Raw genomic sequence first — 27761 nt, 5'->3', positions numbered from 1 at the left:
GTCAACAAAATATGATTGTTATTCATGAGTAAAACCTTCGCAGTAGTAAGATTCATAATCTCACCGCCTGCCAAGCGCTCATAAAACACTTTTGAAGCATACACGTCAAAGTTTTGAAGTAATATGACATCAGTAACTCGATATAGTTATTTTAAACCAAACGTACGTTTTTCCTGCGTATTAAATTTAAAGACATTTGGACGGTGACTCTTATCGTAGTCGATAAGAAGAAGCTTCGACAACAGGGATTTATTTTTGTACCTCATATGTGGACCCGGAAGTGGTGTAATAGTTACTCTCTGTGTTTAGTTTGTGACTATGAATCAGGGCTGTCTGTGTGTTTTAGCACCGATGGAAAGTTGACCGCTCGGGAATGGAAGATGACTCTTCCGTGCGTGTGAATGTCACCGAGCAAATGCCCGGTTATACAGGACGCGACGGGGAATCTCTCCGTGTCTCCGGCGGGATACGAGGCACAGATTTCGGCCGGGATGCCCGCAGCGAGCCGAAGGTGCCGTCAACATCTCTATTGTTATCATCGAAGGACGTTTTGGAGTTTCAGAAACACAAACACGAGTCAGAAGGCAATACTAAAGAGAATCACGAAAGAGAAAGCATACGAGCTGTGGATATTTTGAGAAGGAATTTTGGATCCACTGTCAGAGATACAGAAGATCAGGAGAAAGTGGAAACGGGATTTGAGATTGAACTGGATCGTGAATTAGATGATGGACAAAACCTGGAAAGTAACGTTAACTCGGGAGATCCTGAGCTGTCAGATCCTGATGGGAATCTTTATATTGATTTTAAGAAACCAGAAGAAGAGCTCAAAGAGCATGTTTACTGTACAGTGTACACTCTTGCCAATGACAATTATAGGATAGCTGTCGAGAAAACATCTGATGATGACACGACTTCACCGTCGTCATCCTCAGATGGTTCGGTTTTACCTCCCACCGACTCATACTTATCGGACCACGAGCCATATCCAGTGCCCTATACAGTGTCCGACCTGATGATGTCTGGATTAAACAACTCTTATAACATCCACAGCAGTTTCTCTGTCGTGCTAACGTGTCGCATTTGTCTCGATGACAGACATATTATGCCGCTACACTGTTGCAAAAAGGCGGTTTGTGAAGAATGCCTGAAAAGATACATCAGCTCTCAGGTATTCATACACCCAACAACTGTATTGCCTCCCATTTTCTTTCTTTCACTTCATGTTTATTTATTTGGGTCTCCAAACACCTTAATAGTGGTGGATGGATGCAAACATCCTTAATGAAAAAAACAAAAGAAGTCATGACAGAAATTCTAATTGATTTAATGGTTATAATGATTGTATTGGTTTTAATGGAACCTGTAATGGTCTCTATTGGTTTGGATTCTATGGTGGGATGTTGTCTGGAGGATGGGAACCAATTGAACACCATTAAATTCTATTGGAATAAGGTTGAAACGTACTACGTTAACAAATTATGTAATGGTTTTAATGGTAAACTCCTTATGGTTTATAATGGTTTTTGATATGGAACCTATTAGAATTTGTATTATATTTTCAGCAGTATGGTTCCATAAAGAACCTTTAAAAAGGAGTAGGTAAAGCTTAATGCTTCTCCAACAAAGTTTACAAAATATTGGTGCTTTATAGCCCAGAGTCACTTGTAATAATAAACCTACCTCATCATCCGTCAATAAACAAAACATGAACAGGTGAACACTCATAAAACACAGGTTCTTGAGGCTGCATGGTTCCATAAAGAACCTTTAAAGGTGCAGTGTGTAATTTTTAGAAGGATCTCTTGACAGAAATACAAAATAATATACAAAACTGTATTATCAGGGGTGTATAAGGACCTTTTTATAATGAACCGTTATGTGTTTTTTGCCTAAGAATGAGACGTTTTATCTACATACACAGAGGGTCCCCTTACATGGAAGCCGCCATTTTGTGCAGCCATGTTTCTACAGCCAAGCCCTTAACAGACAAACTTTTTTACTAATTTGTCTTCAATGATGACATGTTTGTCCGGTAGTGGCTACCGTAGCTTCTCTATGTGTTTTAAAAGCAAGAGGTGAGCAGTGGACTGAGCCGTTGGTTGCAATTCACAACCTTACCACTCGATGACGCTAAAATTTACACACTGCACCTTTAAAGGAGTAGTTCACCCAAAAAAAGGGCTTTTCCTTTGAATAAAAATTACTATGGTCAAGTCAATGGGGGCCATTTTTGGGTGAACTACTTCTTTAACATTAACATAAAGTTCAGACTATAAAAAAAAACCAAGAAAGTGATGTTTCTGTTAAGAACTTTGACTTTTTGGGGAACTAAAAATGGTTCTTCTTTGACATCCCTGCAAAGAACCATTTTTAGGAGGACTTTTATTTTTGAAAGTGTAGAGAACATCTGCTTTTAGAAGTTCTTGAGCTTATCTGCTCTGTTATAGTGGCATTCAGCCTAATGTTTGGTTTTCTTAATAGTTATTGCACTCTTGTTTGTTTGACAATGGAGAGGTTGAAAAGTTCTTGACTCATCCGCCTGTTTTAGAGAAGTGATGCATTTCCTGTTGTCTGCCATGACTGACCAATGTGACTATTATATAGTGAGGTGAAAATGTTACTGTTTTACTACAAAGAAAAGGCCTCTATTGTGTATTGTTGCACAGTCATATTGTTATGATATATATAATAATAGAAAAATCAAAAATACCAAACTTTTTTACTGAAATAATTTTTTTTCTAAGTAGATTAAAAGTCATATACACTCTTAATTTTCCTTTTATTAATAAAATTTTATTTAATATAAATGTATTTAATATACATTTAATTTACATGCTTATTTAACAGTTTCAACGCACGCACGCACGCACGCACGCACACACACACACATTTTAATCTATTGCAGAATAAAAGTTTTTTACATCATATATGTGTGTGTACTTTGTATAATAACTTTATAAATACACACACATGCATGTATATATGTAAGAAATGTTTAAATGTGTATATACACTTTATATTATATATAAATACTTAATATATAAATATATATTTTTTCTTAACATTATACATGCATGTGTGCATATTTATATATACACTTATTAATTATTCACAGTTCACACACATATATGATGTAAACAAAAACTTTTATTCTGCAATAGATTAATCGCGACTTTTGCATCTGAACTCTTCATACTGTATATATCACCATTCCTAAATTGGTTCCCCAAAGATTCGAGACCACCAACGATGTCTGGCGTATGTCTGGAGCCTCCAGCATCATCAATGGGTGTTTGTACACCTTTACTCTGCTGTTATATGAGGTTCTTAGAAAGAGAGTTCAGAGAAGGCCTTTCTGTCAAATATCAGTGATTCATGTCCCTGGAAAGGGGAGTGAGAAGTTGTGCTGTAATTGATTGCCTAATCATCAGCTCAGCTTCTCTGTGCTGTAATTATATTACATGACTGTTCACTTAAAGGTCTGCGTGCGGTCTGCAGGCAACATGGAAACAAATTGCCCTGCTAGAGGGATCTTCTAATCGAGTAACGCTGGCCGGCCTGTTGCTGCAGTCCAAATCAGATTTATGCCTGTGAATAATTTGGTCGGGGTCAAGCAGGGGTTGATGTGATAATGATATTTCCTATTTTGTATAAGGTGGCTAAAGGTATCACTCCGATTTTGTTGTTCGGTGTCAAGTGAAGAGATGGTGGTCACTAACAGGTTGTTTACATGACAATTAATTTTAAAGTCTTTTGGGGTCCTGAAAATGCAAACTTTTGATTACGGGTTTCTGATAATGACACACCTTGACGTCTCCGTGTAAACTACGTAAAAATGAATTAGTGATAATGGTGATGTGCACGTGTTCATTCCGTCTATAGGCATGCACGACTACCAAAACAACAATGGCAACCTACATGACTGGGTTAGTGCTTCTTGAGCATATTAACACTTCTCCAACAAAGTTTACAAAATTTTGGTGCTTTATAGTTCATGGTCACTTTTAATAATAAACCTACCTCATCATCCGTCTATAAACAAAATAGTTTGATGCTTGAAATAGTAAAAGCCTAGTCATTCGAGGCATTCACCGGGAAATTGGTGTCATGGGAGGGGCTTCTTCGACTCTGTTTGCTCCCTGTAATCACGTCACTACTAGAGCAAACTCCTGATTGGTTAACGCGGCACAAATATCCGCCAAAGTTCAGATTTTTCAACTCGCACGTTTCCCTTCGCACCGCACCATACGCACCTACCGCACCGCAGGATGCATTGAATTAACATGTAAATCACTCGCATTTGCCACCTCTTCCACGTTTGGTGTGAATGCCACATAGGGATGCGTGATAATTCGCATGCAAGTGTCATTGCGCATCTCGTCAGTGAAGCCGGTTCCGTAATTAGAAGTAAATTGCCATCACCTGCTTTCAGATAGAGCGGCATTTACTACACAAAGCCGTAGTTCACTGACAATCGGTATGCGATATATCACTATTCGTTTGATGCTGGCTTGTTTACTGTATTTTAAATGTATATTTTTGGGGGGTTGCTTTAGCATTTGCATTTTTAATGTTGCAATCCATAACTTTTGCTTCTATATTGCCATCTCAGTTTGATACATAAAATTGCAGGCAACTTTCTAACTTATCTTTACATGAAAGACAAATGATGTCAAATATTTGGCATTTCTAGTGAAATCGGACCTGACAGTTCAAATTACAAACCGTTATTATAAGCTTAGCATTGAAAACCGTGGTGTGAATTTTATTATGTTTGTGTTTTAATGTAATATGGATCAACTTATAACCGGACTATTTTAACTCGGGCTTCCTCATGTTACAAATGTTATGAACCCTGTTTGTGTTATTCGTGGTTTGTTTTTCTTGGCTCTTTTAAGTTTCCTTTGCCGGACGGAGATTATTATTACAAGAACGTTTCACCTGTATTGAAGCCGTTTTCGCCGTTCTTAAAGGGACAGTTAACCCAAAAATAAAAATTCTATCATCATTAACTCTGATGTTGTTACCTGTATAAATTTCTTTATTCTGATGAACCAAACCGTTCATGAGCCCCATTCACTTCCAAAGTATTATTTTTTCCTACTATGAAAGTGAATGGGGCTCACAAACGGTTTGGTTACAAAAATTCCTCAAAATATCTTCCTCCGTGTTGTTCATCAGAACAAAGAAATTTCTACAGGTTTGTAACAACATGAGGCCGAGTAAATGATGACAGAATTTTCATTTTTGGGTGAACTGTCCCTTTAAGTGGCTTTTGAATGTTCTTTTCAGTCTCTCTCCTTGCCTCGAGCCATTTTAAGTTGCTTTGTGGTTTTCCCTAATCCTTCCATATGTTAATAAAAGGTATTCACTCGACAACCCATTAACTTTTTTTGAAAACGTGTATTGTTGACACCCCATCCGTTTTGGGTGAGTTCAGTATCCTTTGTAGCGTGTGGTGAAAGTCATGACTGTGTTTTGAATGTGCATGATTATGAAGATGACGATACTGCCAAAAAGAATTTTGTTTATATAGATATTTGGCCACGCCCCCCATTGTTGCAGCGTGTGTTTTGCTATTCCTGGTTTTAAAAGGCAGATTACCTGTTAAACCTGTCTGGTTCAATTATATTCAACAGCTTTACACCCAGGTCATACTGAGTGAGGTCATGCTAGGTATTGTTGTAATGCATAAACATTTAGTTTCTGGTTGTTCTTCAGGTTGTTTAAGTGTCAGTATTATCAGTCTTTTTTATGATTTTACTGCAATCCTTTTGAGACATGATATCAAAAGCAGGTTAGATAATGATCCTATTCAAAATACAGCAGCTTGGATGAACGCTGAATATAGTTACGAAACGGATGAAAGGAAGCGGTGATCGGTTAATGCGCACTTTGAATGAATAAAGATGGCAAGAGGTCTGCATCACAATATACTCATTTAAATAGCTAATATTTAACTTCACAGACCCAGTGTTTCTTATTTCAAGCCTTTGTGTTGGGCTTGGCACACTGGACAGGCAGTGTAAATGTTAGGTGCCTATGGCAAAGGCGTTTTTGGTTTATTCTTCGGGCTAATGTTTCAAAAGACCGGCAGGTACTGGATCTGTTAGTGTTAAAAGTGAGTCATGGTATATACAGAATGCCATTATTCTTATTATAGTTTTAATCTGACTTGAAGTGTTTTATCAGATGTCAGTCGTGCTTTTGTAAAGAACGCTATTCAGTGTTAAAAAAAGAATATTTTATTAACTCCTCAATTGAATCAAAGGCAAACAGGATGCAGAATTGTAATTGATATTCAAATCTATTGAAGTAGAACTACAAACAAAACTCCATCGATAAGATATCCCCCCAAAAAATACCTCTATAGGTGGTCTAGACCAATTAAGGAACACGTCAAAGTTAATACAGAATGCCAGTGTGTGACGTGACAGGCTCAAAATCAAGCTTCGCCATTCGTACTGAGAGGATTTTACCACCTGTGTTGGGTGCTGAGTGCTCTTATTGTTCTGTGTGTGTGATTGGCCATTAGCAGCAGGCTGACAGGTATAAAGAAGACAGGTGGGTGACCTCAGGGGAGCGCTAACACTGCTGTCACCAATCAGCATCATGTGTCCTGGTAAGGGTTCTCAAGGGAGTGCCAGATCTCATTAGGATCCCAAAGTAAACTCGAGGTAGAGCGACTTCACAGAATCTCGCCAGCTGTGAGCACAAGACGCCACATGACCTGGATGTGTTGTGTACCCGCCACATGAGCATAGCATTGTTTACTATGACTATTATTGATCATTGAAATTTTGTTTACCTGTCAACCAGTTGCATTCCGATCAACCAGTAAGACATTTTGGGGGAGTGCAAGATTCAGTCCCCCTATAAATTCCAGTGCCTTGTGTAGTTTTGCTGAACAATGCAAAATACTAGGAATGTTTAATTTAAAAATGTATGGCTTTAGTTATATTGTATATTAAGAGTTATATATTATTATATTAATTTGAGACGAGACTACAAGGGTCACTTGTAGTTATAATAAGCCTACCTCAATAGCTGCGTTTTCATTTCAGATTTGCGCAAAACTTTAGCGTATCTTCTAAATGTCGACAAATAACTTTTAGCGAAATGACTGCGTTTTCATTAATAAACTTTGTTTTTCCTCTTACGATAAGTCATTCCAAACATTGCGTTGACTGATGTTGGTAGGTTTACTAATATCCACAGCACTAAGCATTATTTTTAACTGAAGGAGACGTAAGAGTGTTATCCAAACATTATTGGCAAGGAAAGCCTCTTATACGTTGGAGCAGATACGTATTGAGGTGTTTTGGGAGGTTTAAGTACATACCGCTTCATCTTCAAATAATAATTATGTGACTTTCTTGCATCAAGTGACCTGAAAATGCGAAGAAACGCATTTCCATTGCAGTTTTGTGAAATACTCCTTTATCTCATGCAAGCGTTGGCATGTTTTCATTGCCCGTATTTTCAATTCACAATGTCAATTTGCGCAATTTAAAGGGTAATGGAAACGCAGCTATTGCTAACTACTCGATACTTTCGCTGTTTTGATTGTTTCTATTTGGGTCAGTGACAAAAACAATTTGGCAAGATGAGAAATTAAAAAATCTTTTTAAAAAACTTGTTTTAAAAGCATGCATCAGGTTTATTTTAAATCACATAGTGCATTTATGTTAATTTTATGCAACAAAAAAATACATTTGCACCATTTTTATGAAAGTTAAGACTAAATGGACCCGAAAATGTCAAATGGTATAACCACCAATTGTGCCAAAGATGAGAAATATTAAATATTTTATCCACCTTGATGGCATGTAATCGTAATCATCAAAAAAAAATCTATTTTAAAATATAATTTTAGTTATTTCTAAATGTAAATTTTAATGCGTTTTTGTAATATTTGTCCTGACAGCTCTGTTTTCCGAATATTCTTTGACAAATTATGTAAAATGTATGTAAAAAAATTATATTACACTAAACTAGATGATTATATTTTATTCCACATTTTTAATGAATTTATTTAGATTTTCATTTAAAAAAAATACTAGTTACACCAATTGACACAGACTGGTTACACCGCATGACAATTATCCCCCAATTATTCTTTCAAAATTAAATAAAACCAGAAATTTTAGACTTGGTCCTTAAAAAAGAGAATGTATGCAAGTAATCTGCAAATTTATTTAAAAAATGTAACCCTTTTACCTTTAATTGAACCATAAGGACACAAAATAGTTAACGTAACGTCATTGACCCATTTATCGCTCTGTAGAAGAATATGTGTGCTGATGTATAGTGTTTACTTGCAAAGTAACATTGCCATCTACTGGCCTGGCACATGTAATAAAGCGTTTTAGTCGTGTGTGCAGATCCGTGTTAACATGAATATTTTTTATAGGGTTGTTGTGTACGTGTTTTTTTAGTTTTTAGTACTTTGCTGTTGTATAAACATAGCCGAAATGCTGTTGGTTGATAGTCTTTCATAAACATAGCAGGGATGAGAGTAGGTTTGCTCTCTGGATGATAGTGCTTGATAATCCTTTCTTCCCAAAGGGGGTCAACAGAAGCTGGGTGGGAAACCCAGAAACAGTGGAGCACGTAATCCTCTCGCAGGGGAGGTGCGACAACAGGCCCTGAGAGTCGAGTTTTCTATAGTTATAATTCACAGTTCCCTTGCTGCTGTGTCAACAGTAAAAACAACATGGAGCTTATTGATCCATGAGACTTCTAAGAGACCAAGAAAGGTTAGTGTGCACAAATCATACCACATATAGCGTGTGCAAGAGTCTCAATGGTTGATTTCTACCTGCTGAGGCTGCTTGGGTCACATGTTACCTCTGGGATTGTTGGAGATGTTAAGCATTACCTTGTGAGTACCTCAGGTACTGCTTGTACTGTGGCTAATTTAGTTGGTTGTGTAAACAGATCGTATCTGCTTTAGCTGTCCATTATCCAAGAGTACTGAATGACTTTCCACACGTCCCTGTGGGGCTAACCTAACGCTTAATGCTTAAGGATTTCACCCATTTTCAACCAAGTTTCAACATACAGTCATTTGAAAGTTTAATGGTGTATTATTATTATTAATACTGTAATATTGTTATCTGGTTGCATTGGATGTTCGTCATCGGGTTTTAGAGCAACAGTCATCCAAAAATAATTTGGTCATTATTAACGTCATTAAATGTTCGTTCTTTGTTCTGTGGAATGATACTTGGAATATCATTCAAGCTAGCTGTTTGTTTTCTAAGCAACGATTTCAAAACATTCATCCATCATGCAGAAGTAACACAGGACACAGATGACAAAATTTACATTTTTGAGTGATTTATTTTGTAACACTTTATTTACTACTTATATTTGCAGTTTCTTGTCAACCAACAATCATTATTATCAGACTGTAGTAGTAGAAGTTAGCAGAAACATTCTACTAACTGGTTTCAGATTTGTGCATACCGTGGTTACGCGCCTGGCCCAAAGTTAACTTCGGGTCTGGTCATGTTTATCAGTCTTGCTAGCAACTAAACTGATCTCTGGAACAAATACCTTGCGGAAAATAAAAAAATGAGATTTCCAAAAGACAAGGGATAACACTGAGTATGGATCATCGTTGTGCGGATTTGGCAACCAGTCAAGAATTTAACTCTTTCTCCGCAAGCACCAGCATTTTTTATGATTTTCACAAAAGTTTAATGGCTTCCAAAAAAATTTCTTCTTTAAAGGTGCAGTGTGTAATTTTTAGAAGGATCTCTTGACAGAAATGCAAAATAATATACAAAACTATATTATCAGGGGTGTGTAAAGACCTTTTATAATGAACCGTTATGTTTTTATTACCTTAGAATGAGACGTTTTTATCTACATACACCAAGGGTCCCCTTAACTGGAAGTCGCCATTTTGTGCCGCCATGTTTCTACAGAAGCGCTTAACGGACAAACTTTTTTACTAATTTGTCTTCGAAGATGACATGTTTTTCCGGCAGTGACTACCGTAGCTTCTCTATGCGTTTCAAAAGCGAGGGGTGAGCAGTGAACTAAGCCGTTAGTTGCAATTCGCAACCTCACCACTAGATGCCGCTAAAATTTACACACTGCGCCTTTAAATATATAAACATACAATATATAAAATGAAAGAACAGGCCCATCTTCTTTTGTTATCTTTTATCACTTTACAAATATGGGTACATTTCTTCAAAAATACCAAATATTGAGCAAAAAGCTGAGATAAATGCATTTTTGTAAGAAGTCAGATTCAGAGCTATAATCAAAACATACACAGAGTTTGAACTGTTTTGGTCTTAGGATGCTTCAGTGTTTTATACGTTGGGTAAGAGCGCCATCTGGTGGATAATAGCGGAAATATGGATTGCCGTAAGAACACGTCATTGGCAGGGAAGCGTTTTCTCTTAATTGACGAGATAACTCCTCAGTGGCTGGGAAAGAGTTAAGGAGCTGTAGCTAACATTGTACAATAATTTTACACAGTAAAGTAAGCTCTAACGTTAGCGTTAGTTAACTCCTTAGTTTATCCATGTTTAAGTGCTATAATTGGGTCCCCAGTCCTTCTATCAACCTAGAAAATGTGAAAAAGAACAACCCAGTCTCTGCAAGCATGTGAAAAAATAGGTCATTGAAAATTGGCTCCCCTTGTGATGTCAGAAGGGGATAATACTGCACCTTAATCTGCACTATCCAACCACGGCACTGTCATTATGTGCAGAGATCAGCTCATTTGCATTTAAAAGGACACACCAAAAAACAGCACGTAGCCTAGTAACAAACCTACCTCATTGTCCGTCTAAACAAAACTGATATCAGTATATAGTTAGCAGAATAAAAATCAAATGTAACCATTTTTTCAAAGTCCACGTATTCATTATGATTTGTGTTTCTCTTGAGGTTCACGCAGGTCGGGTACATTTGGTGTGTCCCATCACGGAGTGCAGTGGTTTTTTGGACGAGACCATGGTGGTTTCAAACCTGACCAGTGAGGAGCTTTCAAAATACAAGTACTTTCTGGAGCTGAGCTTACTGGACTCGAGCACTAAACCCTGCCCGCATTGCAACCTGTTTACATCACTAAAGGGACACGGCCAACAGACATCCGCCAAGGCCGAACACAAGTATAAGGTCAGACACCTTAAATGTGGTTCGACATGTCACTGGAAAGGGCATTTGCTTAACAGTTTTTTAAATGTATCTTTACAGATTCAGTGCACAGAGTGCCAGTTTGTCTGGTGTTTTAAATGCCATGCACCTTGGCACGAAGGGCTGAAGTGTCGAGACTACAGGAAAGGAGATAAACTGTTGCGTCACTGGGCCAGCGTCATCGAACACGGGCAGAGAAACGCTCAGAAGTGCCCACGCTGCAAGGTATACACAAATATGCTTTACACAAATAAAACCAGATTCAGACAAAGTAGTCATTATATTCATTGTCATCTGGGATGTTAAAGAAAGCATGTGTTTATTGTGTGTTTTCCTGCTGTTAACTCTAAAGGCATTTTTTTTACGCATACATGCATTCGGCTGTGTACATTTGCGTACACGTAAAAAACAGACAATACTCCGGGCTTAATTGCAACCTTTGAAAACATGGCATTCCAGGAAATCTTAAGACGGGGCTGTGGGCAAAGTGATTTTGAATGACATGAATTTTACATGATGCCCATTTTAGAGGCTCATTTCTCATTTACAGACATTATATCAGAAGCGTTTGTTTTTTATAAGCGTCTCTGTGTCGGGCGTTCCTGTGAGGCAGTACTATTTTTCCATCCATGCACATGCTTTTTTGGAGAAATTGAAGCTTGAGTGCTTGGCATAGTGTGCATACCTGAAGCAAATACCTGAGGGCTGAGCAAAAAATGTTTCCATTGAGATCTTTCTCCTCTAAAAATGCAGTTTCTCAGCCCATTATCATCATTTTGTAAGCTCTAGGCTTTCGATAATTGAATATAAGGCTCAGATTCAAGTAAATCTGCCACACTTGCTCTCTGCTTTGACTGAAAAGGGAGCAAGAAGTGGGAAAAGAAATATTATAAAGGTCAATTATGGTCCATTTTGAAAAGAGGGGACTCACAATGTAAAATATAATTATTTTAATCAGGATTATTGTCATAGTTTCCAGCTGAATATTTAAACATACTTAAAATAAGATTTTGCAGTACCACTTAAGGTTGAATTTGTTAACATTAGTAAAAGCATTAGCTAACATCAGGTCTAGCGCCAGGATGGCATAACATTTTAATTTCTTGGCGGGATTGTGACTGATTTCCTGCTTTTTTAAATGTATTTATTCATTTATTTACATATATTATTGCCTGTATTGGGCTTATACACATTCAACTTTCACTATTAAATCACCTAACAATCTTAACTCATTCCCCACCAGCCATTTTTTGAAAAGTTGCCCGCCAGCATTTTTTGTGATTTTCACAAAAGTTTCACAATATGCCTTCCATAAAAATGTATTCTAAAAAATATAAACATATAAATATATCAAATGAAAGAACAGACCCTCTGCTTTCAAACAAACAATAAACAAACAAAACGGGAAAAAAGTTTCATCCTATCTATATTTTTTTTCTGCTTATAAACTCTTAAATATGGTATTTTTCTTTAAAAATACAATTTTTTAAGCAAAAAGCTAAAATAATTGCATTTTTGTGAAGGAATTTTGTTAGAGATCAGATTCAGAACGATTATCAAAACAAGTTTAAAATTAGTAAATAACGTTTTGGCTTTAGTTTTTTGTCATAAATTGGGTAAGTGCCCATCTGGTGGATAATCGCGGTATTGCAAATTAACATAAAAATTCATCAGGAACACTTTTTATGCAAATGTTTTATCTTAGTTGACGAGATAACTCGTCAATGGCTGGGAAAGAGTTAATAAGCCAGATAACCATGAATTAACTCTCTTATTAACCCCTCTCACCTAATTTCAGGTGAATTATTTCAGTGCACAAATGAAAAAGACGCATCTGAATTTAGCGACATAGGTGGTTTTCTGGATTTATTTTTCAGCCTGCAAGGTTTTAAACATTCGTTTCTTAAATTCAAATCACACGAGCTCGTAATGTCGCTGTCATGTCGTCATCATCATGGGAAAAGAAGACACAAGCAAACTTCGAAGATAAATCTGACTTTATTAATGAAACTGAACACCGGAACTGCTGTCTGTCTTGCTAACAACTCCAGTCTCGTGCGAAGACGAAGTGACTGAAATAAGTTTAAGTTGAAGCACTGAATTAACTGGAAAAAACTAAGCTTAAACTAAATTAAAAACATTATTAATATAAATAATATCAAATTAAGGTAATATTATATATGCCCAAAAAAAGTTATGAAATAACAAAAACAGAACTAAATTGCTACAAAACTATAAATAAATTGAATAAACAAAAGCACAGCATCTAGAAGGCTACAACTCTTTTAAGTTAAAAGTAAACATGTAAGTTAAAAGTCAAACTTTAGAGGCATATCATCAGTAACCTTTATTGGAATGTAAATGTACATCTAAGCTTAGCTGCAGGAATCTGTGAGGGCAACAGACAAGAAAATTGATGTAGGGCATGCTTACAAATAACCTCTATATGGTTGTCTATATACAATAAACATTAGTGCTGTCAAAATGAATGATCTTTTTTTTTGAAGGATGACAAGCTGGAATGAAATGGGAGTAACAAGGTTATTTTTAAAATGTAAGGAGTAGAAGTAAAAAGTCGGCTGAAAAAGAATTACTCCAGTAAAGTATAGATACCCCAAATTGTTTTGCTTAAGTAAGGTAACAAAGTATTTGTAAAACTGATATCAAAAACTGATAAATGGCATTAAATTAGATTTATTAAGACCTTTCAGAATGATTTATATGATAATATACAGTATTTTTATATAATTAAGCCCCATCTGCAAATTTGGGGTTTGTTCTTGATTTAATGTTTATGCTTTAAATAAGAAAGAAACTATTTGCCGGTGCAGTTTTTAAAATAAACAACAACATTATTCAAAGGTGCATTGTGTAATTTTTTGAAGGATCTCTTGACAGAAATGCAATATAATAGGGCTGCAACTAAAGGGCTCGTTATAGTTGTGCGTAGGTCCTACGGCGTAGCCGCGAAGGCATAGGTTCCGCGTCGGTTTTCATTTATACTTTTGCATTGTCGTCCGCGTCGATGTGCAAACACACGCGCAGACCGATGGTAGGCAGTATCCATGCGTGAAACCACAGTAGCAGCGCGACCGTCAAAGAAGAAGAAGCTTGGCAAGTTAACCCACAAACGAAAGAGAAACAGCAACTTGTTGTGTATGATTTGAGAAGACCAGCAATGATGGAAGTAAATAAAGAGTGACTTTTGTTGGAGTTTGAGATAAATCACTCCTCAACTTGACCATTCTTTGTTTTCACCATCGCAAACGGAAATACCTATAACGCAGTTTTTTTACCTGACGGGAGGGGTTCTGGTGGACCAATCACTTGCTGTTAACATTTTTGTGAGGTGCACGTCAGGCTACACAGAGCTACGCACAGGCTACGGATAGTAGCTACGGCGTAGAACTTACGCACGTCTATAAATCGGACTTTCATAATGGATTAATCAGGTGATAATTTTCTTTGATTAATCGACTAATCAGATAAAAACATAAATATTTACAATTAGATTTTTAAGTTATTATAGCTACACTGTAAAAAATGTCTGTAGAAATTACAGTATTACTGGGTATTACTGGCAACTAGCTGCCAGTAACTTACTGTAGATTTTACATTTATGTTATTTACTGGCAACATTTTGTTCAAAGTTAAATGAACATGAAACATTTTTAGACTTTACCTTCTACAGTAAGTTACTGGCAACCAGCTGCAAAATTACAGCAAATTTTTTACAGTATAAATAATGCACTAAATTAGGGTATTCATGTGCAGAAGTATACTTTTAAAACCGCAAAACCCACACACTACTACAGAGTTGAACTAATATACTATTTTTGATATTTAAGCCTTTTTATGCAACTTTTAAACAGTAAGCACACTGTAAAAATTAGCTGTAATTATGCAGCTGGTTGCCAGTAACTTACTGTAGAAGATAAAGACTGAAAATGGTTCATGTTCATTTAACTTAGAACAAACTGTAAAGTAAATAACATAAAAGTAAAATCTACAGTAAGTTACTGGCAACCAGCTGCCAGTAATACTGTAATTTCTACGGAAATGTTTTACAGTGCATCTTTAAATCTCAAAATATAAATAAACAAAACAAATTAAATCTTCAGTTTTTAACTTTAGACCTGGATGAGAATTAACATTATTTGTTATTAACAAACTAAATAAGCCATTATGATATGAAAATTATATACAAACTTATTACAGTAATAAAAACCTTGATTTCCACCTTACTTTAAAACAGATGCTTAGTTTTGTGGTTAATTTTTTTAATGAAAACCCAACAACAATGAAACAAATACAAACTTTAAAAAATAACAATGATTTTTGTAGTAGTAACTATTGTTTTTTGGTGTATTGGTTATTATTGGCAAAACCATGGTTTAACAACCACATTTATTTTGTGGTAACCATAGTTTACCATCTTTACCCACAGATCCACATTCAGAAGACAGAAGGCTGTGATCACATGACCTGCACGCAGTGTAACACAAACTTTTGTTACCGATGTGGAGAAAAGTACAGGCACCTGCGCTTCTTTGGAGACCACACCTCCAACCTGAGCGTGTTTGGATGCAAGTACCGCTACCTGCCGGAGAAACCCCATCTGCGACGGCTGGTCCGAGGCTCCGTTTGTAGTGAGTATGAACACAAAACACATCTTCAACTAAATCGAGATTTTGATCATTGTTTATTAATTCAGTGTCACCTCGTCTCTCTCTTCAGATTTAATGTAGATTGCAAGCTCACAGTTCTCCTTGAATAGAAATATAAGTATTGTATAATATTGTCATGGCACAGCTAGAGCAAATAAAAGTACTGTTTGGACCATTTCAGACCATCGTAGTTTATAAGCCAACTCAGTTGGCATATCTCTCTTTATCACTTGCGTATATGTTTGTGAGGCGTCCTCAGGGCAGAGCAGTGAACCGTAGTATTACACTCACACATCCATAAAACACAGCGTTTGGTCCACAAGTCAATGGGTTCGCGTTAACCAATTGGCTTACTGAGAAAACCGACGTACTCCATTCAGTTCCCCTGTGGTCTGGTAGTAGATAAGAACTGTGTTTGTTTTTGATGACTCTACAGTGGGTAAGCTGCTGGTGGCTCCTGTGCTTATCGTCCTGGTGGTGATTGTGGGAGCTTTGGCTTTGGTCATAGGTAAGAATTGTCTTTACACTTGACAGGTGAATCTTAAAATGCCCTTTAATGTGACCCTGGACCACATAACTAGTCATAAGTAAAAAAAATTAAATTGAGATTTATACACAATCTGAAAGCTGAATACGTAAGCTTTTCATGATGTATGATTTTTTTAGAATAGGCAATATATTAGCAACTATTTAGAAAACGGAAATAATGGGAAAGTCGCCATTTAAAGTTGTGGAAATGAAGTCCTTAGCAATACATATTACTAATGATAAATAATACATTTTTAATATATACATTTTTAAAATAAATGTACAAAATATCTTCATTCTTGGCATAAAAATATTGATCATTTTGAACTAGGGATGCATAACGATTAATCGCGATTAATCTACAGCAGAATACAAGTTTTTGTTTACATCATATATATGTGTAAACTGTGTATAATAATTAGAGTTTCGTTGCAAAACGAGATAAATCCGTTTTTTTAATTGTTCAGAAATCTCGTTTTTTAGTTGTGCATTCCAATTAATATCAATTCAACTGCAGTTGGTTTGTTTAAACCTTCATAACTTAAAAAATACAGCTAAGTAGCACCATAAAACAAAATAATAACATGATAACATAATAATAAACGTGTTTTGACAAAAATTTTAAAAAATGGATTTATCTCGTTTTGCAACGAAACTCTTAATTTATAAATATGCACACATGCATATATGATTTTAATAAAAAAAAATATTTAAATATTAAGTATTTATATTTATAAATAATATAAATTATATATAAATAAAAAATGTATATACACAAGTAAATATTTCTTAAAGGAAAAGTCCATTTTCTTAAAAGAAAAATCCAGACAATTCACTCACCACCATGTCATCCAAAATGTTGATGTCTTTCTTTGTTCAGTCCAGAAGAAATTATGTTTTTGGAGGAAAACATTGCAGGTTTTTTCTCATTTTAATGGACTTTAATAGACACCAACAATTAATACTTAACTCAACACTTAACAGTTTTTTTCAACGGAGTTTCAAAGGACTATAAACAATCCCAAACGAGGCATAAGGGTCTTATCTAGCGAAACGATTGTCATTTTTGACAAGAAAAATAACAAATATACACTTTTAAAGCACAACTTTTCGTTTAGGTCCGGTCCAGCGCGACCTAACGTAAATGCGTAGTGACGTAGGGAGGTCACGTGTTACATATATAAAACGCACATTTGCGGACCATTTTAAACAATAAACTGACACAAAGACATTAATTAGTATCAGTTGACATACAACAACGTCGGAACGGTATTCTTTCAAGATGCTTGTAAACACTGGGGCAGAGTTTCGCATTCGTCCTCTGTGACCTCTTGACGTCATGACGTATTGCGTGGGGTTAGCTGGCGCATCACGACCAGATCTACATGATGAGAAGTTGTGCTTTAAAAGTTTATATTTGTTATTTTATTTATTCTGCTTATTACACAGATATTTACCTCATAAGTAAGGTAAGGAGCTTTAAAAAAAAAAAAACACCACAGTTTTTCAATTTTTACTATGTTCTTACCTCAACTTGGATTAAGTGGTGCATACCTATCTTTTTTCGATGGGTGCGCTTTTGATCTTTGTGCAGCGTGTTGTGAATGTGTTGGCATTTAGCCTAGCCCCGTTCATTCCTATGGCTCCAAACAGAGATGCATTTAGAAGCCACCAAACACTTTCACGTTTTACCAATTTAAAGACTGTTACATGAGTAGTTACACGAGTAAGTATGGTGACACAACATAAAACTTTAGTTTGGAGCCATAGGAATGAATGGGGCTAGGCTAAATGCTAACACATTTAAGAAGCGCTGTACAAAGATTAAAAGTGCACGCATTGAAAAAAGATAGGTATCTATTAATTCATCTAAGTTGAGGTAAAACCATAGTAAAAAAATGGAAAACAGTGGTGATTTCCTTTTAAATGTTGGTTTGAAATATTTGATTTGCTAATTTTTAATGAACACAGACCTTCCATAATGAAAATAGATTTACTTTCGGTTTTAAGATAATACAAGACGTTCAAATGTCACAAACACACTATTTGGTTGAATCATTTGTAAATATAATGCCAAATATGTTGTTATTATTAGAAGACATATTTATATTTATTTTTTTTAAATATTAAACTAAACTTGTCAAAAGCAGTATTGTCTCAAAAGAATGAACCTGGCAATGTCACGTCTGGCCAATCAAGCATCCCAGCCGTGTAACAAATTATGATAGTGTTTACACGTCCCATATTTCATTTTTATTTTTTAACACGTTAAAATAAAGTTATATTTATTAACATTAGTAAATGCATAGCTAACTTGAACTTACAGTGAGCAATATTATGTAGTTCATCATCATTTATTAATTATTGTTAATGTTAGTTAGTTCCAATATAATTCTTTGGGTTAGTTTATTGAGCATTAACAATGTTAAAGGAAAACAGCACAGTTTTTCAAAATTTTACTGTGTTCTTACCTCAACTTAGATGAATTAATACATAAACTGCAAAAAATGATTTTCAAGAAAAAAAATCTTTGTATTTTTGGCTTGTTTTCAGTAAAAATATCTAAAAATTCTTAAATTAAGATGCTTTTTCTTGATGAGCAAAACGCCCCAAGAAAATAAGTCTAGTTTTTAGACGAAAAATATCAAATTTAAGTGATTTTGTGCATAAAATGAGCAAAAAAATCTGCCAATGGTGTAAGCAAATTTTTCTTGAAATTTTCTTGAATTTTAGTGTTTAAGAAAAAGGTTTTTTTGATTACCCCATTGGCAGATTTGCTCATCAAGAAAAAGCATCTTAATTTAAGGATTTTTGGATATTTTTACTGAAAACAAGACAAAAATACTAAGATATTTTTTCCTGGAAATCATTTTTTGCAGTGTATCTATCTTTTTTCAATGCATGCACTTAATCGTTGTACAGCGCGTCGTGAATGTGTTAGCATTTAGCCTTCCCCCATTCATTCCTTAGGATCCAAACAGGGATAAATTTAGAAGCCGCCAAACCCTTCCATGTTTTTCCTATTTAAAGACTGTTACATGAGTAGTTACATGAGTAGGCATGGTGGCACAAAACAAAACCTGGCGATTTACTAAGTGGATCAAAATGAGAACTATATTGTATGGCGGAAGAGGACTTAGTTTGCAGCAAACTCTCGCACAAACTTCCGTCAATATTACTGCGCCTTAGGAAAAAATCGCCACGTTTTATTTTGTGCCACCATACTTATTCGTGTAACTACTTAAAATAGGGAAAAATGGAAGTGTTTTGTGGCTTCTAAATTCATCCCTGTTTGGATCCTAAGGAATGAATGGGGCTAGGCTAAATGCTAACACATTCACAACGCGCTGTACAAAGATTAAGTGCACGCATTGAGAAAAGAGAGGTATGTATTCATTTGTCTAAGTTGAGGTAAGAACATAGTAAAATATTCAAAAACAGTGGTGTTATCCTTTAACAGTTACAACTTTTGATTTCATAAATGTATGAGTAAATGCTGAAGCTAACATGAATAAGATTAATAAATGCTCATTGTTAGTTCACTTTAGCTAATGCATTAACAAGTACAACCTTACTGTAGTATTACCAAAATGTTAAAAGTGACCACACAGATAAAAGTATGACAGTATAATGTTTTTAATATTACTATTGTTCATTTTGGCAAACGTGATTGCATGCCTGAATTACTTTATTGTTGCTTTCAATCTGTTGTTCTGCTGATCCCTCCACAGGCCTGTTTGCTTTGCCTATCTACTACATCTGTAAGAGGAGAAGGAAGAACACGCAGGGGTCAGGCCGCTGGTTGTGCTGAGTCAGACATTTGTCACCTGCTGTAACGATCACATTGTGAGGTTTTCCTGTTAGCTGCATCTTGAATATCCTCAATCCCACGGTGACCTGTTCCTGTCAGAGGGCAAGCGTGACATTGTTGGCATGATGAGCAAAGACGTCATGATCTGAGATCGTGTTCAGGAACTGATTTGAATTCAGTTCGTTTTAAAAATTGGACTGTAGGACTTGACATATTTATCGCCATTTATTCACCCTCATGTCATTCCAAACCGTGTTGAAAAATAGTCACTTTTTTCCACATACTGTAATGATGAGCGAGTTACTTTTTTGTGAACTCCCCCACATGCATCAGATGTTATAATCTGTAAGCATTTAATGCTCAATGAATGAATCTTTACCCATCTCTCTCTCTCTCTCCCATCAACTGTGTACTGTGCCAACATCCGCAGGAATTTACAACATCAACAAAACCCGTTTCTGTCTGCTGCACTGTGAAAACCCAAAATTACAGGAGGATGCAGGATAATGACTAACATATAGGTCATCTCTGCCATGCAAAACAATACTGAATCATGCAAAGTATTCAAGCTCCCTGTTTTTGTCAGAACTGATGGATATCTGCGCATCTAAAGCTAACCAAACGCAGAATATACGGTGGCGTCCAAAAGTCTGAGCGGACCAACTTCTGTGGGATTACAAATCAGCAAAACAATCCGAGTTTGCTTTAATCATCACGACTTTGCTTATTTCCATATTTTGGTCTCTTTTGAACCCGGCTGTATCTACAGTACGTGGATGCACAGCACATGCATTGAATGTTTATGAACTGCAAGATTCTATGTGTTTTTTTTTACTTAAGGTCCATAAGGTGGATGCTTGACCTTTAGATTATTTGAACCTTGCACACTGAGACGTAGCCACTGGGCGGCACTTTGTTCATTTAGCAGCATGATGCTTGAGACTATCATGTTTTAGCCCTGCTGTAATATTGCAGTGTTAAAGATTCATATTCACTGTAAAGCATTGCCATGTGTTGGGTTTAGTTCAGTTGTTACAAAAATAAACGATTACTGACGCATGCCAACAAATATAGGATGCTGAGGAATAACTTTATTCACTCCACTAGTACATGATATTTAAATAAAAGGCAACCCCTAAAGCTCACTTTTCAGGCCATGCGACTGCCCGTCCCATGTTGATTTGATTTAAGCTAGCCATTAATACTTAAAACAAAAGCTGGTCTCGAGGAGAGCCGGAAAGGTTGTAACCATAGCAACATGCCGGTCGCCAGGAGGATCGAGAAAAAGAGTATTAAAGCATAAAGCAACTTAATACATTTAGTACAAAATCTTCATAGTGAAATTTGGTCGTGAGCGGTTGCCAGTTCTCATTTCAAAGTGGTTATCAATTGGATTTATAAGACAATCATTTGTAGTGAACGCCATTGTTATTCTCAGGGAGAATTTAGTCACAAATGTGCACTCTTGAGTTATCTGTATACAGTACAAAAACACACTCCACAGAAATATTATAGGCGATAGGCTGAATGTATCAGAAGTGCTATCGCCGCTAGAAAGCTTGAGTGCCAATGTGGTATACTTTTTATTTCACTAGACGGTGCCTTTTACAAATGGGATTGGAAGTTTCGTATAGTTTGAAAGCACTCCTGCTGTGATCGATTTCCAAAGACATTATCATATTTGATGAATATTTCTTCAGCAATATTTTATTCCCGAAAATTCACTGTATGTGTCTGAATCTATAGCACAACGCCTGTGTTACATTCACGTTTTTAAAGACGAAATGCACATTTGATGTATTTTATTGTTCGTTGTTGATTGTTACATTGCTGCTGCCATTTATTTTCAGAGTTACAGAGTCGATTTAGGCCTGCAGACAGCAAACGTGTGTCTTTATGATATTTAATGAAGAATTAAACAGAGCTGCCAACATTTGGTCTCAATTGATTATTGCTTATATTAGCCCGCATGGTGTATTTATGTGAATGATATTTTAAATGAACGTTTTTGTGCTACACTGTAATTTCAATTGCACTAATGAAGCTTTTATTATTTCACTTGATGATGATTCGTTTGGAGTCATTCAGAGTTGAAATTTAGTTACACTGTCAGAATAACGGATCAACAAATCGTCCCAAGCTGTCACTGCCCTGCTAAAAAAAAAACAATAGACACCATCACAGAAGTTCTATTGGTTTTATTGGGAATTTTATTGGTTCTAATGGAATATGGCCCAAAACACACTACAGTGTATTGGCCTTTGTTGGTCTCTAATGGTATGTATTGGTTCTATGTATTGGTTCTAATGGAATATGGCCCAAAACACACGAATACAGAGTAGTGGTTTTAATGGTAAAAGCTAATGGTTCCTATTGGTATTTTAATGGAAACCATTAGAATTTTCTGTAATGGTTTTATTGTTGTTTTTTTTCAGCAGGGTGTTGGAGTGCCCTTAAAAGGGGCCTAATATGTACCTCTGAGGTACTAGGGGACATCCTCAGTGACAGCTAGGAATCTTTTTTTTATTGACAGTGTAGATTTTTTAGTGGTTCTCCAAACAAAATCATAAAAAACATGCAGCAATTTTGTCAAGTCAACATACAGTAGGCTACTGTGCAAAATGCTGCGTTCACACCAGCCGCGGTAGAGGCGTCAAGCGCAAGTGATTTTGATGTTAAGCAGAGTTGTATAGTACTTAAGTATTTTTACTTTCTACATAAAAGTACATTTTCAATTATTTGTATTTTATTAGTGTTTTTCTTTGGAAAACAAACATTCCAAAACATATCATAATTTTTACTCGACTACATTTCATAATTTCTAGTTTTTGGTTTATATTTAATATTTAAGTACATTAAACATCTAGTATTTTTTGTACTTTTACTTAAGTAAAAAAAAAAATTCGTACTTTTATTCAAGAAAGTAAAAGTACACAATTTTTATGTAATTTGGCATTAAATAAATGTTAATATGCAATATATAATGAATACACAGTATGATTTTATGCTTTAGAATGTAGTGAACATTTTTTAGTAAAGAAAAGTAATTTTTTTTCACAAGACAAACACTCTGATAAAGCACAGATGTTTGGAAAATGTAACTAAAATACTTAAGTATTATACACCTCTGATGTTAAGTCAATGTGAAGACACGTTGACGTGCGCCTGGAGGCTCGCGGCGCGAATGAGGTGTTTAGCATGGCGTGGTAGACGCGATTCCGGCTCATTCGCGCGAGTTGAAAAATTTGAACTTTGGTGGAAAAACGTGCCGCGTTAACTAGGGATGTAACGATTCAACCGTGTCCCATTAAAAATGCCTGTCTGAAAACAATTCTGAATCGCAAGGCTGCGATTCTTTGTTTCATGCACAACTTGTGCGTACACTACGGCATTTGGTCAATAGGAAGTCCTTATCAATCTAAAACCATAACGAGTTGGAGTCATTTATAACGTGCATTTAAAAAAGCAACACTCGTTAAACAAAATCATTTAAAATATTCTTTATTATCATGAAAATACCTGAAACAATTTGAAGAACAGTGATATAAATATTCCTGTAGACATTTCCTGGAATAGCATTCGTAATGCTACTTCTTCTGTGGCACAAAGGGAGTTTCTGCACGGGAGCGCCCCCTGGCGTTCGGATGTGCCTGGATTTCACCGTAATTCATTCAAATTCATTCATTGAGAAAACGCGCATTTGCACGGTTAATCATTACATCCCTAGCGTTAACCAATCAAGAGCTTGCTCTAGTAGTGATGTGATTACAGGATGCTAGCGGAGTCGCAGAAGCCGCGAATTTCCGTGTGAATGTCTCGATGACTAGATTTTCATGCGCAGCTTTTACGCGTGAATGAACGCGAATTTGACGCCTTAAACGCTGCTGGTGTGAACCCACATAAGGCCACCATGCCAGAATTAGATTTGTTGTTTTTGCAATGTTATAGTGATCATATATAATTGTTTCTCAGTTTCTTTAATAAAATACCTCCATAAAATACAGGAAATGTATGTAGTATTAAAACTGTATAAAAATGTAAACTGATGTGTCAGGTTTTTAAGGTAAACTCCGTTCCACTTGAGCAACTGCATAAATAAAATGAAATCCTAATTTCTTTAAAATTTGAAATTTACTTAATTCTGCTCAAAACCGCTCAAGATGTGTTTAGTGCCAAGAGAGGTCAACCTAAACACAGACGATGCCTAAAGAGACATTTAGTCCTGAAAAGGTAATTTTTTTATTTTTTGTACATATTTCTTGTTTTTACTGTTTGTAAATAAAATAGATTGAAAATTAAATATGGATGGACATTAAAACTCCTAAAACAACAAGTCTGGTGGTGGTAGCCTATTAGACTTTTGCACAGTACGGTATATTTTTTGTTAGTTTAAAAATTAGGTTAAACAATTTCAACTTGAATTTATAAGTTATGTCACTTTCACAAGCCAAAATTTAAAATAGTAAGTTGAATATTTTTTGCCAAGTTGTTTTAACTTCATGCTGCATGCATGCATGCTTTTTACTGTGTCACTAGATGAATTCATGAGCTATTTTTCAGGATGATGCCTACAGCGGTCACTGCTGAATGAAAGGTAACCGCTGTAATTTGCATGTGCCTGTCTGACCAGAAACGTTGGAGTAAAATTATCATCATTCGTTGTAAACAGAGCTGTGTTGTCTCTTATTATGCAGTCTGGTTGCTGCACTGTCAGCTGATCCAGGGTCAGCTGAACTAGTAGATCTTATAGCTATGTTTAGAAATATCACCATCAAGTGGTTGATGGCAGGCTACCAGTTTTGATGCAGAAAATATGAAAGTGTAATTTCTGGGTCACAATGAGTATTTCGAGTCAATAACGGATGACTTAAAAGTATGCATGGATAAATCTATGATCTATGATTGTACATTCGTCTCTCTTTGTTGTACAGCATTTCATAAAGGCCCTTTAACATCCACAAAAATTTGCGGCTGCACTTTGTAGTGGCAAAAAGAAATGATAGAAAATAAATGGTTCTTTATAGGAAAAGTTTCTTGTGTAATTTTTAAGTTGAAAAACATTAACTCGCCTAAAGTGAATTTTTTTAAGTTAAAAGAAAATGTTTTTAGGTGTTACCAATTGGAGTAATTTTTTAGTTGATCTAATTTTTCACCTTTTAAAGTGTATATTTATCTTCACAATGACACCAACATGCAGTGAACTCACCAACTTAATCTAGATCCTCATTTGAGTACAGTTTTCTCCATAACTTGAGATTCCTATCTGGTTTTTGAGGATCTGTGGCCTGTGTGTGGTCCACCATCAGCCAGTCACATTGGTTACTTTCTTGTATTACCTTCTTTGTCTCTTCTTGCTGTATGGTAGTTTGTGATAATGCACATTCCAGTCTGATCAATTTCCTGCCTGTCTAAGCACTTTGTTAGAGGGCTTGCTGGCCGAAGAGCTGTTTCCTGTGGTCAGCTGACCCAGAGGCATCCTGTTGACACCATCTACCCTGCTGCTCCAACAGTGTAATGGGCTTTAATAGCAGAGCAGGGGCAATGAAATTATAAGAATATAATCAATCATGGCCAGTATTTAAGTACTCTATAATACGATAATAAGAGTCTTTTATTATTTTAGTCTTCTGACTGTGGGAGCGTATGGGAAGCTATTTCGGTAACTATATACAATAAAGTTGTATTAGTTAACATTAATTAATGCATTAGGTAACATGAACTAACAATGAACAATACATCTATAGCATTTATTAATCTTAGTTCAAATAGTGTGAAATACAGAATTTTTTAAGACAAAAGTTGAACTAACATGAACAATTAAATTGTGGTTAACTAATATTATAGAATAATAAATGCTAAAAAAAATTGTTCATTGTTAGTGTTGGCTAATAATGTTTATAAATACAACCATATTATGTACATTGGGCACTCGACCTGATGCTTTCTGATGATTTAAAAAAAATTATAATTTATTTTTTTCTTATTGGGTTTTAATACTAATATTTATCTTACTTTTATTTGTGGGTATAGTTTATCTAAAGCCTCAAATATAAATTAATAAATAAATATAATCTTGAAACACGGTATTCATACCATTACTACGGAGCCCCTAAAGGGACATGGAGCAAAAATGTAAGGCTGCGTCCGAAAGTGCATACTACTGAATAAGATGAATCCTGGTAGTATGAATGAGATTCGGACGTACTACATCCGCCATGTTGCTACATCACATGACATATGTCGTCATCACGTCATGTAATTTCAGCGCGAAAACAGCCGCATGCCGCCTCTTCTTCGTTGGATAACTCCTCTCCCAGAGCATCGTGGGATAGTGAAGTGTCCATCGTATGCACACTGCAAAATCTAACCGGAAGTAGTAGGTCATCCGGTTACTTTCGCATACTGTTTTTCGAATACTATGTATTCGGACATACTACTCGCCTCGCCTACTGCTTTTCGCGTACTATATAGTATGAAGTAGGCGGTTTCGGACGCAGCATAATAGTTTAGTTTCGTGTGCGCACGTGAAACTAAACTTTTTAAAAAAATTCTTTTTTTACTCTGTCACCTTAGGGCAGTGCTTCTCAAATAGTGGGGCAAGACCCCGGGGAAAATACTTTTTCAGGAAGTGATTTTTTTGCACGGTCACTTAAAGACATTACACCCCAATCACGCTGATAAGCCGCTTGTGTTTTTTATTATTATTTATTGATTATATTTAATTTAATTTTTCAGTATCAAATGGTCAAAAAATATTATACTTTAAATAAGGATTGATTTTTTTTTATTTCAGGCAAATTAATGCATTTTAAGTCTTTTCTGTTACAGACTAAAAAACAATGTTAATAAAGTTATTCTTTGTTGTAAGTTGATCAATATTTCTTTTTTTGTGTTTTCTTTTTGTGTTTTCTCAAATGTTAATAAGGATACAATGTTTTGCAGATGTGTAATTTTATAGACAAATTATACTATATACAGTCGCGGCGGAGAGTTGGGGGGGGGCGAAATGTTTACCTCTTCCTAGGGGGGGGGGCGTGACAGAAAATGATTGAGAAGCACTGCCTTAGGGGCTCAGTACATATCAGCTATTTAGCACTGGAAACTTAAAGGGATAGTTCACCCAAAAATGAAAATTTTGTCATCATTTGCTCGTCCTCGTGTTGTTCTAAACCTGTATGAATTTCTTTTTTTCTGATGAACACAAAGGAAGATATTTTGAGAAATTATGGTAAAAACACACAGCATATAGTGTCCATTGACTTCCATAGTAGGAAAAAATATATTGGATTTTTTTGTGATAAATGATGGTAAGCACACAGTTGACGTTACCCATTAAATTCCATCATATTTTTTTATTCCTACTATTAAGGTCAGTGGACACTATATGCTGTTTGTTTACCATCGTTTGTTTCTCAAATTATATTCTTTTGTGTTTATCAAAAAAAAAGAAATTCATACAGGTTTAAAAAACATGAAGATTTGTGGGTGAACTATCCCTTTAATAAAACACATTTTCACTGCTTAGCCTACTGTTTCATCTGTATTGAGATAGGCCCTGTCCCAAACGGCGCACTTCGTGTGGACTTTCG

The 27761-nt window shown here is 35.7% G+C and overlaps 1 protein-coding gene across 2 annotated transcripts; it reads left to right on the top strand.

The window, feature by feature from the left end:
- Positions 1 to 38: 38 nt before the first annotated feature.
- rnf217 (ring finger protein 217) lies at positions 39 to 22105 on the top strand. 2 transcript variants are annotated; one of them, XR_012358720.1, is made up of 7 exons: positions 39 to 1171; positions 10918 to 11148; positions 11227 to 11391; positions 15614 to 15815; positions 16270 to 16341; positions 20093 to 20467; positions 20603 to 22105. XR_012358720.1 is itself a non-coding variant. In XM_055185562.2 (6 exons), exons 1-6 carry the CDS (start codon positions 374 to 376, stop codon positions 20170 to 20172), a joined length of 1548 nt encoding a protein of 515 aa, XP_055041537.2. In that variant the 5' UTR covers positions 39 to 373; the 3' UTR covers positions 20173 to 22105. The 2 variants fall into 2 exon arrangements, 1 of the variants encoding a protein (XP_055041537.2); XM_055185562.2 differs by having other exon boundaries at positions 20093 to 22105.
- The last annotated feature ends 5656 nt before the right edge of the window (positions 22106 to 27761 follow it).

The sequence above is a fragment of the Misgurnus anguillicaudatus genome, chromosome 18 (assembly GCF_027580225.2).
Source record: "Misgurnus anguillicaudatus chromosome 18, ASM2758022v2, whole genome shotgun sequence".
NCBI lineage: Eukaryota > Metazoa > Chordata > Actinopteri > Cypriniformes > Cobitidae > Misgurnus > Misgurnus anguillicaudatus.
Note: the sequence above shows the minus strand (reverse complement) of the source record. Positions and strands in the feature narration are given on the sequence as shown.